Below are 24,520 nucleotides of genomic sequence, written 5' to 3' on the forward strand. Positions count from 1 at the left end.
TTAGAGTTTCGTTTACTATTGAGCCGGGTCCCTACTTACTACAGTTCGTTCCCACGAACTGTTTGAAACAGCTTAGCAAGCGTTTTTTGGCAATTATCTTAGCAGCATAAAAATGACAATGCGGCCTTTAAACGTAGCAGCAATGATATATTCATCGCTCTTTAGAATGCCAGTATTTCCTTGTCTGCAGGAATACTTTCTAATGCATATACTAAAACGAAATTCTGGGAAAAAGAAAATAAAATAATAAACAAAAACACAAAATACAAATTTAATGTCCCTCCAAGTTGAAAAAAAACTCTAAAAAAGGTTGTTAAAAAGCTGACTAATTTATTCATCTTGCAACCTGAATACGTCGGAGTAAATGCGTCCCTTTCCTTCTTCAATTACAAGAACAAACGATTGTTGAAATGCCTTTTCTTTGCCCTTGTCAAAACGAACTGAACCTGCAACCAATATCATAATGCTAGGACGTCCAGGCAAGGGATCAACTGAAAATAGAATTAAGACCAATTTGTTATACGTCAATGATTAAGATTTAAAAAAAAGAACTAGCATACGAGGCTCCTAATGGCCTTGTCCAACCGATTTTGCACAACTGAGGAGTGCTGTTTTCTTCAAACATGAAGAAGAGCTTGGATTCAGGGTTGCCCGAAAACGCCCAGCTTCATCAAAACTGGAGCACAACATTACAAGCCAGAAACATATGACGGATAGTAATTGGGAATTTAAAAAAAAAGGGTCAGATCTAATTTACAGAAGCAAAAAACACGTAAATCAGTTTAATATTCATATATATGTAATAGTTAATCTACCATGGTAAAGGTCATTGACACATTATGTAAATGATATACCTTAAAATACAGAATTAAACTCGAAAAAATATGCAAGCACTTCAATCCTCGTCACTTTTTACTGCATCTAATATTAAAAATAATCGCAAAGATGTGACAAAAAAATAACATAAAAGAGGGAAAATAGGGAAAAAGAATTGGAAAGGACGATATCTAATCATACGTAGAAGGGCTAGCTGCAACCTAGTAAAAGACGAACACAGTCCATAGTAGCAAAAATAGCATGAAAATCTTAAAATGGCGTCACTGAAACAAAAAGTATAGTATTAGAATCGCCTTGGCCGAAAACCCTGGTCAGGAAACTTACAGTCCCTTGGCTTTTCGTTGCCAATCTTTTTTCGTTGTTTCTTTCTCCGCAGCTAGCAGAGCACTGGCTCACATTAAAGGAAATTACTACATCTATGTGTTTTTGTCATTAACAAAACATAGTATTCAAAATAAAATTACTTTTTTTTTTCAAAATACTGCCTCTTCGTATCAAATATGACGAATGAAGCCATAGCCATTATTTATGGTAAAAACGAAATTTGGGACATAGTAACCGAAAGATCAAAATAAGAAGCAATTCCCGACAGAAAGTGGCTCCTGATATACATGATGATGCAACGCACACATCTTTGTATAGGACAAGTAACACAAATGACTTTTTAGAAGTTGCTTCTATGTATTATGTCATATTTGAGAGGCTCTATTGCTTGAAACCCTGTGGTTCTTTATTTACTATTCCAATAGTTTATAAACAAAATACATCCATATAAGTATATAAAATTTGATAAAACTTAATTAAGACACTGAAATCACAATGTCGCTGCCTAAGTAAAGAGCGAAGTGGAAAAAATGTTTCGTGTTTTTTTTTTTTTTTTTTGTTACAAAGGCACTTCGTGTGGAAGGAGTTGTCGTAGAAACGTAAAAACTTTGGAAGGGTTATTCGAAGTCGGTGTAAGAAACGTGTATTATCAGGAAGAGCATAATACTTTAACGACCAGCTAAGAGTTTTAGATTCTACAGTGTAAAAGCAACATCCAACACCTTTTGGAATTTATCATCTTTTTGAATTGACTACCACGAAAACTTCTCAGAGCCTCCATTATTTGAAGACAGTTAAAACATAAGAAAAAATCTTAAATGAGTGCCTAAGGGACCCAAACCCATGCATTTGCATAAATCAGGGTCACGGGAGAAGACTTTTATAAATTGTTTACAAAAAAATCCAATTATAAGCAGTGATGATGATATAAGAAAGCCTGTCAAATTGGCGGTTACTGTAAAATATTTGTGAAAAAAAGACTAAAAGAGGGAAAGAACAGCTTCCTTTATTGATACCACTGCATAGAAGCTCTTGAACGAGGACATACCCCTTAAATGATTGTCCAGGACCAACGAAATAAAAGCAAAAAGCATTACTTTATCCACAGAAAAACCAAGGGAATAGTTTCAAAATTATTCCATTTAAGCTTCCATGTTTCCAGCTTCGCTAGATTAGCTTTTTTCAGTGCATACACAACCAGGCACAACACGATTTTATTCATATACATAAATAAGTCAAGTGCAGTTTCCTGGTTTAATATGCATAATTAGATGCTTGTTCATTTTCATATCCATCTAATGATGTCTCACAGCACAGTGTCCATGAGACTTTCCTTGGGAAAAAAAGGATCGGAGTTTAAGCTACTCCATGGTATATAATTTCTTCGACCGGTTTTACATCTATTAATAAAATGAAAACATATGAATACGGGGTAAAACTTGTAATTAAGCTAGTGAAAAAAAGATAATACCAGCAAAAGCTCGATATTTGGGACTCAACTCCTTTATTAACGGAAAAAGAAGAAAACTAAACTATACAGCTAAAAAAAGCCGTATGCAGTCTAGTTTTCCGCTGATAAAGGCTTCTGGACAGGACGCCAAGATATTCGGACTTTTATGAGCGTATTTTTTTCAACTGTGTCAATTACAAGTTTCACACGTTATTGACAGGTTTTCGTATCATTTTATTTATACTCTACGTCAGTGGTTCTCAAACTTATTTAGACGCTGTACCCCATTTCCCACAAAATATTTTAGGTACCCCATCTCAGTTACAGGTAGTTAGTAAACTATAGCTAAAATATCAAGAAAATGTCCAGTCCTAGAGTTAAAGGTTGTTTTATTTTTTTGGTTGGCCGGCCGCGTACCCCCTAAAAAATTTTGCGTATCCCCAAGGTACGCGTACACCAGTTTGAGAACTACTGCTCTACGCTATCGAAACCCAGTGATGCCTGTCTTTCAACTGCAAGGATCGAAAGCCCGAGCTGGCGGTGACGGCAACATGACACCATGGTTATTTCCCACGGACGAAAAATGGGACAAAATAGCACCTAGTTGTACTCTGGTCATTCACAACTTCTAAAATGGCATTGGAACTCGCGATTTTGTCCGAACAAGATTCCCCCTTCAAAGATTCAATGACCAATCCTAATTTTTAAAAAAATTAAATAATTGCACCCATGTCGCAAAAAAAACAACAACACAAGGTTCCACATTTTTTTCAAGAAAGGGACAATTGGAAGGGGTGGCGTGTTTCCAACTTTTTTTGAAATTACACGAATTTACTGATGTTAAAAGCTTTTAATGGGTACTCTGGAACTAATTAATTTCTACAAATTTGTAATCAGCATATTAAGAGTTACAAAACTTACTGTATTATTACCACAAATTACTTGATTCAATACTCTATATACCGAAACTGATGTCATGAAGTTTTCGGGGGAGTCTGCTAGACCCATCCTGAAAAAAAATTGGAATCTGCTAGAAAGCTATAAATTTATCCTCAGCTCTATTTTTATTTTTGACATTGTCTTTTAGTTACAAAACGATGATTAGATCTTACCTATCATGGGAACTGCGTCAAAGCTCGCTACTTCATGCTGCGTTGGGGGAATAGCAAGAATGAGGTTCATTACATAAGCCTTTCCTTTTCCTCCATTGCCATTCCAAGACAGAGTCGCATCGTCCAAATACATCATTAGGAGCTTCTAAAAATTAAAACTTATACAAGTAATTTTTCTTTCAAAAGAACTAAAATAACGGATTTTTAAATTATTTTTGTGCCGAATCCAAATATAGTTTCAGTTTTCCCCATTTGGCAGGAGTTCTATGTGATATTCACTTGAACGTTTGTAATACTCTAAAAGTGTGTAACTTTTCAGGCATATTTAACATCTGGAACATCTTTCAACTCCATCCAAAAAGGAGTCAACCAGCATACTGGAACTTCAATTACCTTTGCTTTTTTTCCTTACTGTAAAAATTTGCCAGAAAAATCCTAACCTGTTCGTTGTTAAACAGCTCCAAAATTTTTCGGAATAAAGAAGAATGAGCATAAAAGAAGTGAATTTTTATAGACATCAAATAAAAAAAAAGTTTTTTTAACTGAAAGTAAGGAGCGATATTAAAACTTAAAACGAACAGAAACTACTCCGTATATAAAAGGGGCTGTTCCCTCCTCAATGCCCCGCTCTTTACGCTAAAGTTTGACTCTTTCTCTCAACTCTACTTTTTAAAACAGTAAAAAACTTTAGCGTAAAGAGGGGGGTGTTGAGGAGGGAACAGTCCCTTTTATATACGGAGTAGTTTCTGTTCGTTTTAAGTTTTAAAATCGCTCTTACTTTCAGTTAAAAAAAACTTGTTTTTTTTTAATTTAATTTCTGAACGTTTTTAATTTAAGGCATGTTTTGAATTTGGCTCTCCGCACATGAATAATTAAAACGAGATTTGCATATTAATTTATTTTTATGGTTAAATGGCTTTCTCATAGTTTTGATCGGACGATTTTGAGAAAAAAGAGCGGGGAAGTAGGCATAGTTACCCTCCAATTTTTTGGCTATTTAAAAAAGCAATTATAACTTTTAATTTTTTACGAACGTTTTTATTAGTAAAAATATACGTAAATTAAGAATTATCTTACATAACGAGCTTCTATATTTGTATGTTTTTATTACGTATATGAGGGGGTTCACCACTTCGTCAATACCTCGCTTTTTACACTAAAGCTTAAATTTTGTCCCAATTCCTTAAAATGACCACTGAATCAGAAAGGCCGTAGAATAAATAGTTGAAATTAATAAAGTTACTATAGCGTAAAGATCGAGGTATCAGGAGGAGGTGAACCCCTCATATGCATAATAGTTTCTGTTCGATTTAAGTTTTAATGCTACTCCTTACTTTCAGTTGAAAAAACTTTTTCAATTTTTTTTCATTGTTCTTAAAAAAAATGCTAAAAATCCTGCGCCCCCTTCATGGAAATTTTCTTCCCCCATGAAAAATTCCTACATGGAAAGATCTCCCCCGCATAACCCCCTCCCTTCAACCCCTTCCCCCAACCAAAAAAATCCTCCTGAAAGCGTCAACACTTCCCAATAACCATTACTATGTGTAAACACTGGTCAAAGTTTGTAACTTGCAGCCCCTCCCACGGGGACTTTGGAGGAGTAAGTCGTCCCAAAGACATAGTTATTAGATTTTTCGACTATGCTGAATAAAATGGCTATCTCGGAATTTTGATCCGGTGACTTTTGGGAAAAACAAGCGTGGGAGAGGGATTTTTTTGGTCACTTAAAAAGGGCACTAGAACTTTTCATTTCCGTTAGAATGAGCCCTCACACGACATTCTAGGACCAACGGGTCGATACGATCACCCCTGGGAAAAAAAACAAAAACAAACAAATAAACACGTATCCGTGATCTCTCTTGTGGCAAAAAATGCAAAATTCCACGTTTTTGAAGATAGATGCTTGAAACTTCTACTGTAGAGTTCTCTGATACGCTGAATCTAATGTGTGATTTTCGTAAAGATGCAATGACTTTTAAGGGGTGTTTCCCTCTATTTTCTAAAATAAGGCAAATTTCCTCAGGCTCGTAACTTTTGATGGATAATAACTTTTTATGGGTAATTAAATGTATTTAAAATCAGCATCAAAACGCGATTCTTTTGATGTAACTATTGTTATAAAAATTCCGTTTTTAGAGTTTCGGTTACTATTGAGTCGGGTCGCTCCTCACTACAAGTTCGTTACCACAAACTGTTTGATATTGGATCACAAAGCGTTGCAAGATTGCAGAAGGTTAGCCACACCGTCATGATAGTTTTCTGCTTAGTTGTTAAAGCAATGCAAACAAAATAAAGTTACATTAAAGCTGAAAACGAACAGACATTATTCCGCATACGAGATGAGATGTTCCTTCCTTTACCCACACCATTTGTGCTAAAGTTTTGTAAAGTCTTTATAAAGTAACAAATGTAGTTGTGTGGGTAATTGCATGTATTTTATTTACCAGTTACCTTTAAAACATTTTAACTGGAAATTTATTGTTTGTAGTTCTTCTAGTTCATTAAGTTCTTCTATTCTCGAGTCATTGCAAAAAAAAATAGTTTTTTCTCCCCTATCCATTTTCCTTGGGTTTGAGCAGGCATTCTTGAAGCCATTGGGAGAAAAAGTCAACTTTAGCGCAAAGACCGGGGAGCAAGGAGGGTCCCTCTTAAAGTTTTCAAAAAAAGATCTTTCTCTGTAATCTTATTGAAAAAGAAAAAAAATGTCCCTCCTCGTTAAAAAATACCTTTTTCTTGTATCCCCATTAAATAAATTGAAAATCCTTGCTGCTCCCACGAAAATTAGAGCCCCTAGGGCAATGCCCACCAAGAAAAAAGAAAGCAGCATAAATAGGGAAATGATTCCTATTTAAATCTCAGTAAGAAAAAAAGCTCCTATTCCCCCTCCCACCTCTTCCCATTTTGTGCTGAGAAGCGTATAGAGCCAATCTTTTATGTTACACAGAAAATATATTTCTGCAACAAGAGGGGAGCTATCATTTCGCAGCACCAATACAACATGCTTAGTCAGAAAATGGCCCTAAGAATAAAGGGAGATTACAGCTGCTACTGCTAACAACTCACTGGAGTACCAAGCCGCCCAAGGCCAGCACGATCGGGCACGCTTATTCTTCAACCCAATTTATTCAAAGCTTCAAGGCCCAATTTCATAAGCAAAGGGAGATTGGAGATAAATTCGCCCCTTCAAACCCTCTTTATGTTTGTTCGAAGGTTTACTGATATTAAAAAAATGGACATAAAAACGTTTTCTTTAGGCCTAAGGCTCCTTCTTCCCCTATCCACATTCACAGAGATCCACTAGCCCTCAGATGAAAAAGAAACAGAAGCTGGTGCAGAATTATACAGGACAGTAAAAAATTTTGCCACTCTCAAATGACAAATTAGTTCAATAAAGCTTTGCAACATTTGTCTATACATACCCTCTACAAGTTTGTGGCATGTTATTTTTCTACAATACTACAGTTTTAATGTTTGAACGTTAGGCCGAAATCCCGTAATCTTTCAATAGCTAATATGCAGCTTTATCGATCAACCAAATTAAACTTCTGAAATTTGCTTTGCAAATAAAACGTGTTGAAAATACAACAGAGACATACAAAAATAGGAAAATTTTCCTATTTTTCTAAGCATCTTTAGGATTCTTACTCAGTCTCAAGGAGAAAGTCAAATTAAACCATAATTAACTCTAACTAATTCTTTTAATAATACCAGCACTTTGTCCTTACGGTGCAATTTACAACTGTTGGCACGTCTCAAAATCGCATGTTTTGGTGGAAGCAAAAACATTTAACCATATGTTTGTATAAACCAAATGCATCTTTAGGAACGAATGCACCACCGCAAAGCATTATTGCCTCTGAAACTGGAAAGCACAAAATACAGTTTTTCGTTATTTCGATATGCATAAAACTTTCGATGCCGTTCAAATGAACCCTCTTCCAATAATCAAGAAACTTTGGTTCAATGTCGTATTTCTGTGCATAAAGGATGGAAAATTGCTGTAGGGTTGAATGATGTGCTGAATTTGATGGTGTAATTTTTATCATGACCAATCTTTTCTTTCTCTCCATTTCTCAATAGTCAGGCGAATTTTCTATTATTTTCGTTTATTTGAGCTAGGTTTACAGACATATCTTGTCTCATCTACGAATTGAAAGTTTTTACTACTTTCAAATTTAAACTTCTGTCTTTATTTCTGTAAGAAAAACTTTATTTTTCCAAAATTAATTTTGTTTGTAATTATTGTCTTTCATTATACAAAATAAATCTTGGAAAACAAGAGCTAAGAGCTCACATGGCACTTGTGACGAGGTCGGAAGAGCCAAGAGCTCATATGGTATGAGCTCTAGCAAAATTCTAAGAATCAATAGATTGATTTAAAAGGAAAATCAGAGGCTTAATGCCGGTCGGGATTTAAAGCAAGAGCTCTGAGTCACGAGTCCTTCTAAATATCAAAATTCATTAAGATCCGATCACCCACTCGTAAGTTAAATTTACGAGTAATTTTTCTAATTTTTCCTCTCCCTTCAGCCCCCCAGATGGTCGAATCGGGGAAAACAACTTTATCAAGTCAATTTGTGCAGCTCCCTGACACGCCTACCAATTTTCATCGTCCTAGCACGTCCAGAAGCACCAAACTCGCCAAAGCACTGAATCCCACCACCTAACTCCGCCAAATAGAGCGGATCCAGTCCGGTTACGTCTATCACGTATCTACCACATTTATAAGCGTTTTCCAAGATTTCCAATTTCCCCCTCCAACTCTCCCCAATGTCAAAATATCTGGTCGGGATTTGAAACAAGAGCTCTGAGACATGAGTTCGTTCTAAATATCAAATTTCATTAAGATCTGGTCACCTGTACTTAAGCTAAAAATACCTCAATTTTTCTGATTTTTCCAAATTAACAACCCCCAGCTCCCTCAAAGAGAACGGATCCGTACCAATTATATCAATCTCGTATCTATAACTTGTGCTTATTCTTCCCATCAAGTTGCATCCCGATCTCTCCACTCTAAGGGTTTTCCAAGATTTCGGTTTCCAAGATTTCTGGTTCCCCCCTCCAACGCTCTATGTCCCCGAATCCGATTCGAATTGAAAATGGAGCATCTGAGACATAAGATTCTTCTATATATCAAGTTTCATTTAGATCCGATCACCCATTCGTAAGATACCTCGATTTTCACGTTTTCGAAGAATTCCAGTTTCCCCCTCCAACTCCAAGCATAAGATCCTTCTAGATATCAAATTTCATTAAGATCTGATCAGTGTCCGTAAGTTACAAATACCTCATTTTTTTCCGAATTACTCCCCCCACCCAACTACACCAAAGTGAGCGGATCCGGTCCGGTTATGTCAGTCACCTATCTTGGACTTGTGCTTATTCTTTCCACCAAGTTTCATCCTGATCGCTCCGCTTTAAGCGTTCCAAGATTTCTGCCCCCCCCCCCCCCCTGATGACACTGGATCCGGTCGGGATTTAAAATAAGAGATCTCAGTTTCGAGTTCCTTCCAAATATGAAATTTCATTAAGATACGATCACTCTTTCGTAAGTCAAAAATACCTCATTGTTTCTATTTTTTAGAATTAACCCTTCCCCCCCCCCAACTCCTCCAAAGAGAGATGATCCGTTCCGATTATGTCAATCCCGTATCTAGGACTTGTGCTTATTTTTCCCACCAAGTTTCATCCCGATCCCTCTACTTTAAGCGTTTTCCAAGATTTTAGGTTCCAAGAACCCCCCCCAACTTCCCCATCACCGGATTCGGTCGAGATTTAAAATAAGAGCTCTGAGACACGATATTCTTCTAAACATCATTTTTCAGAATTAAACCTCCTCCCCCAACTCCCCCAAAGAGAGCGAATCCGTTCCGGTTATTTCAATTACGTATCTAGGACTTATGATTATTTTTACCACCAAGTTTCATCCCGATCTCTCCATTCTAAGCGTTTTCCAAGATTTTAGGTTCCACCCCAACTCCCCCCAATGTCACCGGATCTGGTCGGGATTTAAAATAAGAGCTCTGACATACGATATTCTTCCAAACATCAAATTTGATTAAGATCCTATCACCCGTTCGTAAGTTAAAAATACTTCAGTTTTTCTATTTTTTCCGAATTAACCGACCCTCCACTCCCCCCCCCCAGACGGTCAAATCACGAAAACGACTATTTTTAATTTAATCTGTTCCGGTTCCTGATACGCCTGCCAAATTTCATCGTCCTAGCTAATCTGGAAGTGCCTAAAGTAGCAAAACTGGGACAGACAGACAGACAGACCTACAGAATTTGCGATCGCTATATGTCACTTGGTTAACACCAAGTGCCATAAAAAGAGCATTGTCTAATTTAGGTGATAAAACTAAAGACGTCAGCAAGAGTTTGGCAAAAAAAAAATAGGGCATTGAATATAGGTTTTAATTTCTATTCCCCTTAAAGCTTTTCATGGGATAGGCACAGCTTTGTCACGTAAATAAAGAGTTCGAGGGGTATATTATGATCGGTATCTTTGACAAGTTCATGAGAAAATTTAATAATTTTCCCGAAAATGAAAACAAATTCTTTATGCACTTTCTTTTTCAACACGCGTTTTTTTCAGTTTCCACATACCAAGGAGCTGAGAAGAGGAGTAAACACATGCACAAAAAGCAAAATTCCGTGGTTTTTTAAGATGCAAGGGCTCAAAACCTCTGGTTTAGAATTTAAGACCAAGGAAAACCGATTGGATATCTTCGAATTTGAATTCACTGGCATTTTGGGCCCATCTGAAGAAAAATTGATGCTTTGGGCACCAAATATCATATCCCTCCAAATAAGTTTGCTTCTGGTATTTCACAGCCACTGATTCAACATGATCACCCCTAGGGAAAAAGGAGACACATCAGTGTTTCCATTCACAAAAAGTCATTTCTCTTCTTACTCAGGAGGGGGGGGGGCTTTATAGTCTTCAATCGAAGGTTTTCGATAATGGACATATACATTCCCACTACAATTATGGTTGTATAGACTATTATGGTGAGCAAATAATTATCAAAAAATGCTCGAACTGTTATGTTGGGGAACAGATACGGTTTTACATTATAAATCTTGGAAAAACGGAAAAAAAAGGGAATAAAAGAAATTATCATACTAAGCTCATGCAGTCTGAACTGAAATTCAGAAAAGTCACATAAATCTGAATAATTTAACATCATGATCCTACATAGATTTTTTAATGGGAAAAAGTAATACTTGTAGTCTTAAAAATAAAATTCTATTATTTTAGTTACCGCGGTTTTATGTAGATTGTAGTCCAGAAAGCCGGTGTAAAGAATTTACATTCAATATAATGATAGCTTTACACTGAACTTCTTGATTATTATTGATGACAATTGAGTGACAATTATCCAGCCTCAAGTAGCTGCCTGTTGTCAATGTATTAACAACCACACGTAAAAATTGACCAATTTAGTAAAAATTAACCAAACCGAGGACGAACAGTATTTATTGAGCATTGCCTAGGCAGTCTGGTAATGAGATAAGCAGGCGATATAGTTATGAACAACCGTAATATTATATCCTTAAACATTTGACAGTTTTCTCTCACAAACTTAACTTTTTATATTTACTAATGAATGGTTTATTTCTCTGCTATTAAACAGTAAGCAACGTGACCTACAATAATTCGAACACTGTCGTGGTATTTCTTGTTTTTCATAAATATTCTTACACTCTGGGGCCAATAGAAAAAATCAGGCGTTTTCTCTCTATCTATCCCTGCATTGATCTGAAACAGAACCTTTTTCTGCTCTCAGGATTTCATGCATCATATTTTTTCTCTGCCAAATTAACTATAGTTTTAATGTGTGCAATTGGCCAGAATAGAGGTGGGAAATATCAAAGTACTTACTTTGTCAGCATTTTCCAAAATATTTGAGAAGGCAAATTATAAGAGGTTTTATGACTTTCTGAAATCGTCTAATTTCTTCACAAATTCCCAGTTTGGTTTCCGGTCTGGACACAATACTGAACACGCTATCGTTGCCCTCATCCAATATATTTATGAATGCTTAGATAAAGGTGAAATTCCAGCAACGATATATTTAAATTTTAAAAAAGCACTTGATACAATATCCCATTGTATTCTTGTTTTGTAAATTGGATAACTGCGGTGTGCGCGGTCTGGCGTTCGATCCAAGTTAAATCTTATCTTGATAAGAGAAAGCAACGATTAGATTGAGGCAATTTCCTCTCTTCGCCTGTACCTCTGTCTTGGAAGGTTGGGGTACCTCAGGGCTCTGTCCTAGGTCCTAGGCTAGCTGCTACTTTCGTATTATTGTTGTGTTATTGAATCTTTGCTATTATGTTATCTTTGTATTGTAATGTAATTTGTTATCGTATCATTGTCTAGGCCTAGTTTTTCGAGCTTGTTTCCCCATGGGCCTATGTCATATACATATGCATGTATGTGGGATTAATAAATAACTGCTAGGCTGAAAATTTCAAACACTCCACCTCCTATAGATCAGTCCTGATTATATCTATAAGAACAGGATACAGGTCCAACAAAACTAGAAAGTACAAATACCTGTCTTGCTTTGTCCATACTGTCATAGTACAATTCAACAAACTTTTCTGCAATTTCTGCCGATTGGCTTAATCGATCCTGAAAAGAAAAAATGTAAAGGATCTTGCAATTGGTGACAGATTTTTTTCTTTCTCTTATTTAAGTTTAAATGAAAAATAAATCTGTTCCTCTGCCATACAGTTTTTCTAGTAATTGCAAAATTAAGGAAAACATCTTTATAAATGAATATATTTATAAGTCCGAAGTTTCTTGTTTTGGGGACTATTAGTAGTTCACCTTAAACAAGGAAAAAAAAATTTCAATTTGAACTGACATAAGTCAAACATCCAAGACGGATTGTTGGGATATTACCCCATATTAGCAAAGTCTTGCTTTTCCTTTCTTGCTGTATTTATGATATCTCAAATGTTTAAACTATAAAACTATCAATAATTTATCAATGTTAGTATATTGAAGAATAATAAAGAAACAATTTAAAAGGTAAATAAAAGCAACAAAATGACTCAGAAGCACCTAAATAATTAGAGGAAGGTAGTGTAGAGAACCAAGAGAAGTATATATGTAAAATAACACTCAAGACAGAAATTCAGACTGCTTCTAAATACAGTGGGTTATACTTTATGTAGCATACAATGTGTGTTTGATATGTCAGAACTAAATTTAAAAGAAATATAAATTAATGGAATTTTTTTAAGCCATACATTAGCCCTATAACTTTAAAATAAGACCCTCTAACATGGATACACTTATCCCAGAATTTTTTTCCCAGTCTTCACACAAAAGACAAGACTGTTCAAGCGAGAATGCAATATGGATACTTTTGTTTGCTATGGTAACTCATTGGACAGAGATAACTCACTGGACAGTGAGTTATCTTTAAATGCAATATGGACTGTTATTTGTGAAAGGACATTTTTTTTAGCCTAAAAAAATATTGCAGTATATACTCCATCTAATACCCTAAGAAAAATAGTTCAAATCCTTCATTATAGCACTGCAAATACAGCCTTTGTAAGGCAATATCCATGTTTTTTTGAACCAGAAGCCCTCACAAAATGAATACTAGGTGACATCAACAAGAAAAGCATACAAAATCTGCTATAAAGATTCAATTCAGTTCAATTTATTCATAGCCCATCTTTTACAAAAAGAGGGCAAAACGTCCAAAATATGGGCACTAAAATTAATAATCCAATATAACTTCAGGTCAAAAGGATGAAAATATTCGTAAAAGTTAATGTTAGGTTAGATTAGGGTAGCTTAAATTGGGTTTTAAATGTCAGAATTGGGTCAAAAACCTAAGCTAACCTAACCCCAACTAACATCACCAAACCTAATCTATTCTAACATAACCAGTCATCATCAAACCTTCGATTAAATTCGAGAAGTTAACTGGCAACAATGACTAAATCTAAGGATTTAAAAAGGTATTTCTGACATTCACTGGTGAATGTTGACATTCAACAATTCCAATTGCCTTCAAATCAGTGCTGTCACTTACTTGAAATACTTTTACTTGAAATACTACTTAAGTAAAATTTTCCATTACTTGTACTTATGCTTAAGTAAAAACTCTAGGGTGTACTTATTACTTGATACTTAAGTAAGATTACGAAATACTTATTACTTAAGATACTTTTAATGTACTTGTTTTTCAAATACTTTACCTTTGACACGAAAATTTTATGTCTGTGTGCTTTGGCAATGTACAAGAAAACATCACCTTTAGGCTTAGAGCAAACTCAGATATAGGTTTTGTGTGTCTGTGCTTTCGCAATGTACAAGAAACATCACCCTTCAGATTTAGAGTAAACTCAGATATAGCCCCATGCCCTATTTTTGGATATGAAATAAGGTATTTGTTTTTGACGAAAAAAATTATAGTATGATTAACGCTTGGTTTAATTTTTGTTTAAAAGTTATATAACAAAGAAAATTGAAATTATTTCACAGTTCACTGGTCGACAGTGAGCTAAAATCCCTTGTTTTGTGCTAAATGTTGCATACTGTAGTCAATTTGGGCTTATAATTCTGACATTAGTATTTAAGTTTTGTCATCTCGTCAACTGAACCAGATTTCTACCATTTCATCATCTTCAGGACCATATTATTGGTAAAACTACTGAAGCTATGAATCTTTGCCCATCTAAATGATGTCTGCAATAAACAAGTCTAGGCAATTCTAGCTGTATCCAATGCAGTGGTATTTTGTCAAATTCGTTCCAGCAAATTCAGGTATTCAGACGAATCTGACTTCAGATTTGTCACTCCATTCATAAGTTATAGGCCCTACTAAATTAAAGGAAAACTCAAATTTCTTAAGACTTGAAACCCTCTCCCCCTCGCCCTACTTGAGATAGGGCTTGTGATACCAGAACTTGATATGAGCCCTGATCTTAGGCATCTTTGGTCTAGTTTTCATTCGGATCCGTTACTCCATTTGCAAGTTATACTAAATTAAATAGAACACTTAAAATTTCAGGAATTAAAACTCACTCCCCCTTGTTAAATTTGAGCTACGGTCTTCATCTCAAAACTTGATATGTGTCATGGTCTTAGGCCTCTTTGGTTCAATTTTCATTCAGATCCATCACTCCAGTCGCAAGTTACTCGGAATTAAACGAAAAACTGTTTTTAGCTGGTAAAGCCCTCTCCCCCCTGTTTTATTTGAGCTAGGGTCTTCATCTTTCAACTTGATGTGTCTCATGGTCCTTGGCACCAAATCTGGCCATCGAAATTTTCATCCAAATTCAACCAGCGTTTCTCCCTTAATACGTGATTACACAGACGGACGGACAGACAGACAGACGGACGGACGGATTTTGCAACGTCTTAGGTAGCCATGTTGGCTAATTGGATCCAAAAAAAGGAAAACAATGGCATATCATCATCCAGGTATCATCACCTCTTTACCGCCAGTCAGATTTGTATTGAAATTGAACTATTTGGATTTAAAAATGAGCTTAATTAGGGCGATGGGGCTTTAAGTGTTAAAAAAATTCTAGTTTTTTATTTAATTCATTGTAAATTGCATATGGAGATGAATTTCGATGAAAATTGAATAAAGATGCCTAAGAGTATGGTATGCATTGAGTTCTGGGACAGAGACCCAAGCTTAATGAAAAGTTGAGTTTTTCATTTAATTCAGTGTAGCTTGCGAGAGATTGATGGATCTCAGTGAAGCTTTTGGTTTAACTTAGTACACCTTGCGAATGGAGCAACGAATCCAAATGAAAGCTAGACCAACACTAGGATCAGGGCTCATATCGAGCTCTGAAATCACAAGCCCTTTATAAAATAGGGAGAATTTCCTGGGATTAGTTTTTGTTGCAGCTGCTATTGATTCCTCATGGTTTTTGGTCGTTTTCTAGGTAGATTTTGCAGTTGGTTACATGCCTGATTGTATTTTGTGTAACAATTATCCTCCTGGTTTTGACTCTTTATTTACAGCTTCCAGTATTTCTTTTTCCTGTTCCTGACCTTTTTAATTTCTTTTATAATATATGGGAGGGCTTTTTGTTTCCTGTTCCAATTTACAGAAGAATGATTTTCAATAGCACTCAGTAATATTCTTTTCATTGTAGACCATGACTCTTCTACATGCATACATTCAAATAAAAGACCAATCATATTGTGCCAATTCATGACGAATTAGACTGTAATAAGTATACATATGTTTCTTAAGTTGTGATCTATGGGGGTACAGTCTAAAGCTGGAACCTACAGCAATGTAATCACATGATCTGTATGGTGGTATAGGGTCAATACTCAGTATAGATTCTTAGTCCTTTACTAGCAAATGATCAAGTAATGAAGGGGTTTGACCTTCTCTATATCTACTTAGGAAGCTAACTGCTTGATACAGATAATGATTAAACAGACAATCCAGAAATGGTTTAATTGAACTGTTTTCTGAGAATCCCAACCCATTGACCCACTGAATATATGGGAGATTGAAGTCACTAACAATAGTCATATTGCTTTGCTACTTCATTTTATTGTGAATTGATGTACTAAAAGCAAGAAGGGACAGCTCAAGGCAGGGGGAACAGCAATTTATGTACATACAACCTATATGAAAGGGTACAAAAGGTAAGAGAACTGAAATCCACAGTTGTTTAACACATGGCAATTCCTCTTCCTCCTACATTAGATAAGTTGGTGACCAATGTATAGTCAGGAACCTGTACCTGAACATCTTCACTATGGGTTTCAGTCCACTTAGGTTTTATCTTGCAAAAAGCATAAATGTCTGCTTTTTCTGTCAAGAGTGTATATTCTATTTCATGGAATTTTGACATTAAACAATCTATATTACTAAAGACAACTTTCAGACCGTTGCTTTTCCAATGCTTTTATTCTAGCTATGTACCATTATTTTAGCTGCCACTAATGAAAATGCTTTGTTCAGGGAGAGTATTGTTTATTGATCTTGCACTGTAAAATGATCTGCTTGATTCATCAGTAGAACTTATTTCAATATTAAGAGATGCAAGGCTATTTACATTATTTAAATGTCTTTGAGAGTTCTTTAGATAATGTCCATTGCAGCTGGTGCTGTGATGGTGGGCAAGTTTTTTCAAACAATTTTATTACCTCTTGTGACTAAATCTCCCTTGCCAATGGCATACTGTGCATGAAGCTCTTCATACAATTTTGCCCTCTTGATGCAATCAGATTTAGAGACATCATTTCTAAACTGAATCTGATTAGTTCCTTTTTGGTTGTACATTTTTTGCAGGATCACTTTCTTGATTCTCAGTTCATCCACCAAAAAAAATAATAGGACTTGTCTTGCAAGGGTCCCTTTCATTTTGGGAGCTGTTGGGGCTAACAAGGTGACAAACATTTCTTATAGCTACCAGTTGCAGTCCATATTCACTTGATAAGAAGTCAAAAAATGAATTTATCATCTTTTGGCAGCAGCAAAATTCCAAATGCTGAACATTTAAGCTATGTCTTTGCTTATCTCTGTCATCTGCAATCAAGTTTCCATATGGCTCTACAGTTAAGTTGTTGCTTCATTTCAGATTGTAGGGATTCAACTTGAGATTCAATTAGCTTTTGTAATAGAGCAGGATCAACTCCAGCACTAGAAGTTTGTTCAAGCCTAGAAACACAGGTTTCAATGTCCATGAACTTGACATCAATGTCTGTCTTATGTTCTTCTTTAAATTTGCTGAATGATTCCTTAACTGCATCCTTGATTTTAAAATCTGTGCCATGTACAGCATTTATTGCAGGTTTGAGTGGTTCAAGTGTTTTTATCAACTGTTTCTTGTATGTCAGCTGCATTTACTCTACATTGGGTATTGCCTTACAAACAGGGCATTCTCATTCACAGCCCAATTTCCTAGCCATTTTAGTTAGATAATTATACTCAGGTTGGCTGATCTCGAGCCAATCTATGCAAACCCATTGTTTGCATGCATCACAATTCATTGCATTAGATTTTTTGTCTAGATTCTTGTTACAAGCAGGACAAATCTCTAGATATAGCCTTGGGATGTAAACAGTTTCTATAAACCCTAAGACTATCCCCAGAAGATCCAATTTCGACTAAATCTTTCCTTAAAATATCTTCCCACCTCATTTGGGGACAACCTGTTTTTTCCACTAGACTATAATGGATAGTCTTTTGCAATCTGTCATCCATCATCTACAGAGTTTGCCCTAGCTAGCTCAACCTATCTCTCATTAAAGCCCCAGAAAGCACAATTGAAACACCATTTTCATACAGCTTACTGTTTAAGCTTTGGTCAGTCAGTTAGGTGCCCAAAATAATATGTAGGCCATTGTTCTGGAAAACTTCTAGCAAATTCTCCACCAGTTTCTGGAGAATCTAAACTTTAGAGCAACACTTGACCACTGTAGCTACAGTGGTATTAGAATTTAGGAAGCTTCCTAAATTCTAATTATGGTTTGCAGGAAACCTCAAAAATTTAAAAATTTTGATCCACTTCTATCTAGGATGCTTAATTATCAGTATAATCAAAGTCTAAGAGATATTTACTGAGTTCTTTCTGAGCCTTTGCTGAGCCCCTTAGGACATAGTTCATCAAATGATCCATATAGATGGTGATAGGATAGAAACATGCTTAACTCCTGATTTGATATAAAACTAGAACCTAACATAATTTCCTACTTCAACTGCAGGAATATTATTCTTGTACACGGCATTAACTGCATTTATGCATTTAACTGGTATACCATACAAGGATAGGACATTTGCTAAGGCTCTTCTATCAGCTGAATCAAATGTTTGCTTATCATCTAGAAAACTGTTAGAGAATAAAAATTTGGTCAATGTATCTCTCCCCTTCCTAAAATCTCCCATTCTTCTCTTGAAACTTTATCTACAGCCTCTCTAAGCCTAAAAATACCATCATACTAAGTAATCTGCTTCCTACAGAAATCAAGTTAATGGCTCTATCATAACCACACTCCCTCTTATCACCATTCTTATAGAGGGGTTTAATTAGAGTTTTCCTAAAATAACTAGGGGCTTCTTCTTTTCCAAAAATCATACTCATAATCTTCAGTAACTTATTTCTAACTTCATAACCAGTTTTAGAAACACATTTGCCACACTATACTTCAACTTCAACTTTTTCTTTATTCAACTCAAAAAATACACAAACAATATTATGCCCCAACAGAGAGCAGAGCTTGTAAGGCTGGGACAGTGCAAAAACATAAGAAAAAACATCAACATCTCATCATAATAATGATTTCAAAATATAATACTTTAGAAGACACATAAAATAGAAAAAAAAAACTCATAAAAGATAAGTAAATATATAAATATCAGGCAGGAGGGGCGTGGGAGGCCGTCCCAGACACAGGGACACAAAAACAAACACACAAATAAGAAGATCAAATAATTTAAATTTCCATCATCAATGGTGAATAATCAAAATTTTAGCAAACAATCTTTAATATTTGCTTTTTTAAATTTAGCTGAGATTTTTGGGATGGATCAAACAGAATTTTATCATTCAGCTTATGATTGTTAGCAATGAAGGGTATTTGGTATCTCATTGAAAACCTTGACCTTTCAGAGCTTACAAAAGGAATTTGATACATCCTAGACCTCTGACAATCTGAATGAGGAAGTAAGATTAACAGAGATTTGTCATAGAAATAATTTTTAGAATTTTGGATTTGAAAATGCCATATGGAAGTATTTAATATTTGTATATCATTTAAATCCAACAAATTTAAGAAGAGGAATAATGTTTTAGTTTCCAAAACATTTTCAAGTTTTGAAGGTTGATGTAAGAAATTTCCAAGTATTCTTATTGCCCTATTTTGTAGTACCTGAAAGGGTTTTATATGCTTCCAAAATGTATTAAGATATACAACTGAGCAATAATTCAAATAAGAAGTAATTAGAGAGTGGTAAATTATTTTAAAATGGTAAAAGGAAAAATATTCTTCACATGGTACATAGACCCAATATTTTGTGCAAGTTTTAATCTTAAATACTCAATGTGATTATGAAATGACAAAAGGGGATCAAGAAAAACTCCTAAATAACGATGTGATTGGACCCTACAAATTTTTTGATCACCAACCTGTAGCTCCATGAAAAATATTTTTTTCACAAGAAATCTCTCGAGTGGAACGTTTTGAACAACCAAAAAGCATAAAATTAGTTTTCTTAAAATTCGGTACTAGTTTATTAGAAACAAACCATCAATTAACTGAGGTAACACTTATAGTCAGATTTTCAATCAATGTCAATGAATCCCTAGCTTTAACTGTTATAGCTGTATCATCTGCAAATAGAACTGCATGGCTAATATTCTCATGCAAAACTTGGGGAAGATCATTAATATAGATCAAAAATAAAAGTGGACCTAATACTGAGCCTTGGGGGACACCAACATCAATAAGACTTTTTAAATTAGTCATTTTTCCACCAACATTTACTGTGATTTTGTGTCCGCAGAGGTATGGTTTAATAATTTGCAATCCTTTCCCTCTTATGCTGGAATTTATCATTTTGTCAAGAAGAATTTCATGATTTAAAGTGTCAAATGCTTTTTTTTTATCATAGAAAACAGTAGCTGCATGGAAATCATCATCTAAACAATCATTTATTTCCAATAAAAGAGCTGCAACTGCTTGTTCTGTCGAATGGTTTGCCCTAAATCCAAATTGATATTTGGTAAAGAAATTTATTTTATCTAAATAGCTAGAAACCCTTTCTTTTAAAATTTTTTCAAACACTTTAGATAGTGGCAATAAAATTGCAATTGGACAATAATTACTTACAACAGATTTATCGCCTTGTTTATACAATGGAATTACTTGGGCAATTTTCCATCTACTAGGAAATATACCTGAATTGATACTCAAATTGAAAATGTGGATAAGTGGTTCAAAAATAACTCCGGCAATACTCTTTAACAAATTTGTTGATAATTCATCATGTCCCACTGAATTACCATTTTTTATATAATTACTCATGACATTATTATTTTTTGATGCTTTTAGTACTGTCACAAATTCTTCCTCATAAGAATTAGTGACAGAACTAATTCCACAAAGTCAACAAATATGAAACAATGCCTGGTCACTGACAAACTTTGTATACAACTCAAGTAATCATTCTGGAGTTCTATAAGGAGATATCCTTAGACTGCTCTTAACTGCAACTTAAGGTATAAAATTTCCTTACCATTCAAAATGTCAAAAACTGTCATTTTTTCTATATCTTTTCCTGTAAATCTGTCGTGGTTTAGCAAATTCTCAAAATATTTTACCCATATTGCTTGAACTCTTTCCTTATCACTATTTGTGGCCCTATTTCTACCTTTCACTGGGACAAGTCCTAATCAACTATTATTCTGTCTGGCTGCATCTTCTAGATCTTCAGAAATTTGATCCATAGGCTCTACTTAACAACTCCTTAATCCATATTGTAATACTTTCACCATTTTCTTTATATTCTACTTAAAACTATATGAACTATCACTCACATAACTCTTGCACAAGTTCCTCTTAGTCTATTGAACATAAAGCATTTTCACTAACATTCCTAGCTATGTTTCTAACTTCCTTTCCTAAGACATCATCAGTAATTTCACAATCTATTTTTTTCTTAATTATTGTGCTCCAGGTATACAAAAACAGCAATACTGAAGAATGTTATAAATTGCTGTATTCTGAGTTGCCTATTTAATGTGCTTGTAACACCTCATATTTTGTACATTTTTCAATTTTGGGAAATGCTCACTATCACCAAAAGAGAGAAAACACACACCAGCTATTATATGTTGTACCTGCTTAATTTGTAACCTTGATATTCAAATTCTGAACTTAGCCAAAGATATTCTGTCATAGATCTGTGCACTAAGCATGTCTAAACCAAGCAACATGCATATATTAAGCTTTAGGTCATTTGTATGGGTTTCTGCTAACTTGTTTGTTTCATGATGGGATATTTTGTATTTATTAGAAGCATGCTTTATTTTCTTTTCTTTGTTTGTTTTTATATTACTCTACTTTTTTTCTTCCCTTCAGTAGTGTTTTTTTCTTCTTTGTTCATTAGCCTACTCTAATGTGATTTTGTATATTTCAAGTGGGCAATAATCACATTTGTTCATTCATTCCATCTATCTTCTATATTGTAAAATTTCAAGCTCTCTATTTTAGTATTCAACTGTTCCTGGGAAGCTTTCCCAAATTCTTGCCCTGGAGTCTACCAATATCATAGCTTTAGATTAACACTAGATAGTACTAAATAGTGATCTTTACTTTTAACATCAGTAACAGCACTCCTATCAACCCTAGTGTTTTGTATTGATCCTGCCAGTCTTTGCTTTACAATAGCATAATCAATAAGGTTATCTGTCTTATTATTATGTGAATATCATGTTAACTTATGGGCCATGATAGCCATTTTCTGAGCAAATGTAGTAATAGCTACAACTAGATGGTTACCAACAAAATTGCATTATTCTGTAACCATTACTGTTTCCTTTCCTTACACTAAATTTACCTAGGCTAGGATACCACCTTTTCCTGTTTCTACTAACTTTGGCAATAAAATCCCATAGGCCTATTTCTACTTGTGATTCTGTCCATTTTTTCTTGTAGCTGTAAGTAAAATTCATCTATATGACTTATGTCCTACACTTTTTAGTCATTAAAATGAGCAACTAACATTTTTTTTTATTGATACCTTCTCAACCTAAATAAGACTTAGAAGCTTCCTAATTTATCTTCCTAAAGTTCAAACTTACCTTTTTAGTCAGAATTGTATCCTGAATCCAAAATTTTACATTTTCATTCCAACAAAGTCATTCCAACAAGGATCATTTCCAACAAAAGTGAATATTAAATTTTGATTTAGGATGCAATTGTGAATCTAGAGGTAAGTTTGTTTCTTAGCTACCAGAATAGGCTAGTCTGTTAATTTTAAACATTGTCCATGTACAGTTCATTACCTCAATAGTCCACTATTGATGTTAATAATGAACTATTCATTAACTGAGGCTAAACCTTACCCCACTGATCACATCTTAGATTAGGAACCTACTATAAATATTTATGAAAGAAGCATTTTTTCCAAATATTTGTCCAATATTAGGCACTGTTTGAGTGACAAGTATTACATTGGATCAATTTCTAGAAATCAGCTTTTTTTTACAACACAAGGATTGCGGAGGTTTAACAAAGGTCACTGCCTTTTGGAGGAGGAAAAAGTAGCCTATTAGTAGATACTTCAAAACACAATCCCATGCCAAAATTTAGGCTCCGGGAACTTTCCTAAAGTTTTATTTATCTAACATGACTACCTTCTAAGATAGCTCTTCTTTTACCAACAAAGCTTATAGAAATAAAATTCTCAGAGGCTAGACTACATACCTTTTAAACAACCCATTACTCTTACGTACCTCTATTGACATTTCTTTATTTCCCTTCTTCTCGAAGCAAAAGGCTTGTTTTATTAAAGATACAGAATTCTATTTCACCCCTAACTTTCTATGTTTTATTCAAGACTGATATAAACTTTCTTAGTCATTCTTTAACATGCTTTAAAAGAGAAAGAGTCATTCCTTGTATTTTAATTAAGAATAACATAAAAAAAACTAGTTTTTCTAACTGAAAGTAAGAAGCGACATTAAAACTTAAAACGAACAGAAATTACTCCGTATATGAAATGGGTTGTCCCCTCCGCAATCCTTCGCTCTTTACGCAAAAGTTTGACTCTTTACCACAATTCTACTTTTTAAAACAATTAAAAGCTTTAGCATAAAGAGCGAGGGATTGCAGAGGAGACAACCCATTTTCATATACGGAGTAATTTCTGTTCGTTTTAAGTTTTAATGTCGCTCCTTACTTTCAGTTAGAAAACTAGTTTTTTTATGTAATTTCTGAACGTTTTTGAATTAATGCATGTTTGATTTTGGCTCTCCACACATAAATTATTAAAATGAAATTTACATTTTAATTCCTTTTTTGGCTAAATGGCTTTCTCTTAGTTCTGATCAGACGATTTTGAGAAATAAGGGATGGGGAAGGAGGCCTAGTTGCCATGCAATTTTTCGGTTACACAAAAAGGCAACTATAATTTTTAATTTTTAACGAATTTTTTTATTAGTAAAAAATATACGTAACTTAAGAATTAACTTACGTAACAAACTTTTATATTCTTAAATTTTTATTATGTATACGAGGGGGTTTGTACCCTCGTTAATACCTCGTTCTTTACACTAAATCGTAAGTTTTGTGCCGATTCTTTAAGAATGACCCCTGAATCAGAAAGGCCGTAGAATAAATAGTTGAAATTACTAAAAATACTATAGCATAAAGAGCGAGGTATTTATCTCCTTCTAAATACCTCGCTCTTTATGCTAAAGTATTTTTAGAACCCCTCATATGCGTAATAATCTCTGTTCGTTTTAAGTTTCAATGCTACTCCTTACTTTCAATTGAAAAAAAACTTTTCCATGTTTGTTTTTTCATTGTTTTTTTTATAGTAATTTTAGAAAATCCTGCGCCCTTTTCATTGAATTTCTGTTCCCCCATGACATATTTCTCCAAGGAAAGATCCTCCCACATAGCCCCCTTTTCTTCAACCCCACCCCCAAAACCAAAAAAAAAATCCCCTGAAAACGACTGTACACTTCCCAATAACCATTATTATATGTAAACACTGGTCGAAGTTTGTAACTTGCAGCCCCTCCCACAGGGACTGTGGGGGAGTAAGTCATTCCC

At 34.7% G+C, this 24,520-nt stretch overlaps 1 protein-coding gene across 2 annotated transcripts; it reads right to left on the reverse strand.

Moving 5' to 3' along the window:
• Positions 1 to 257: 257 nt before the first annotated feature.
• On the reverse strand, positions 258 to 23,321 carry LOC136041792 (NTF2-related export protein-like). Of its 2 annotated transcripts, none has more exons than XM_065726546.1 (4): positions 23,197 to 23,321; positions 12,290 to 12,367; positions 3,724 to 3,868; positions 258 to 491 (listed from the first exon to the last, which is right to left on the reverse strand). In XM_065726546.1, the coding sequence occupies exons 1-4, from the start codon at positions 23,206 to 23,208 to the stop codon at positions 331 to 333; spliced, it is 396 nt and encodes a 131-aa protein (XP_065582618.1). In that variant the 5' UTR covers positions 23,209 to 23,321; the 3' UTR covers positions 258 to 330. The 2 variants fall into 2 exon arrangements, with proteins under 2 accessions (XP_065582618.1, XP_065582620.1); XM_065726548.1 differs by having other exon boundaries at positions 23,168 to 23,234.
• Between the last annotated feature and the right edge of the window lie 1,199 nt (positions 23,322 to 24,520).

The sequence above is a fragment of the Artemia franciscana genome, unplaced genomic scaffold (genome assembly GCF_032884065.1).
Source record: "Artemia franciscana unplaced genomic scaffold, ASM3288406v1 PGA_scaffold_38, whole genome shotgun sequence".
NCBI lineage: Eukaryota > Metazoa > Arthropoda > Branchiopoda > Anostraca > Artemiidae > Artemia > Artemia franciscana.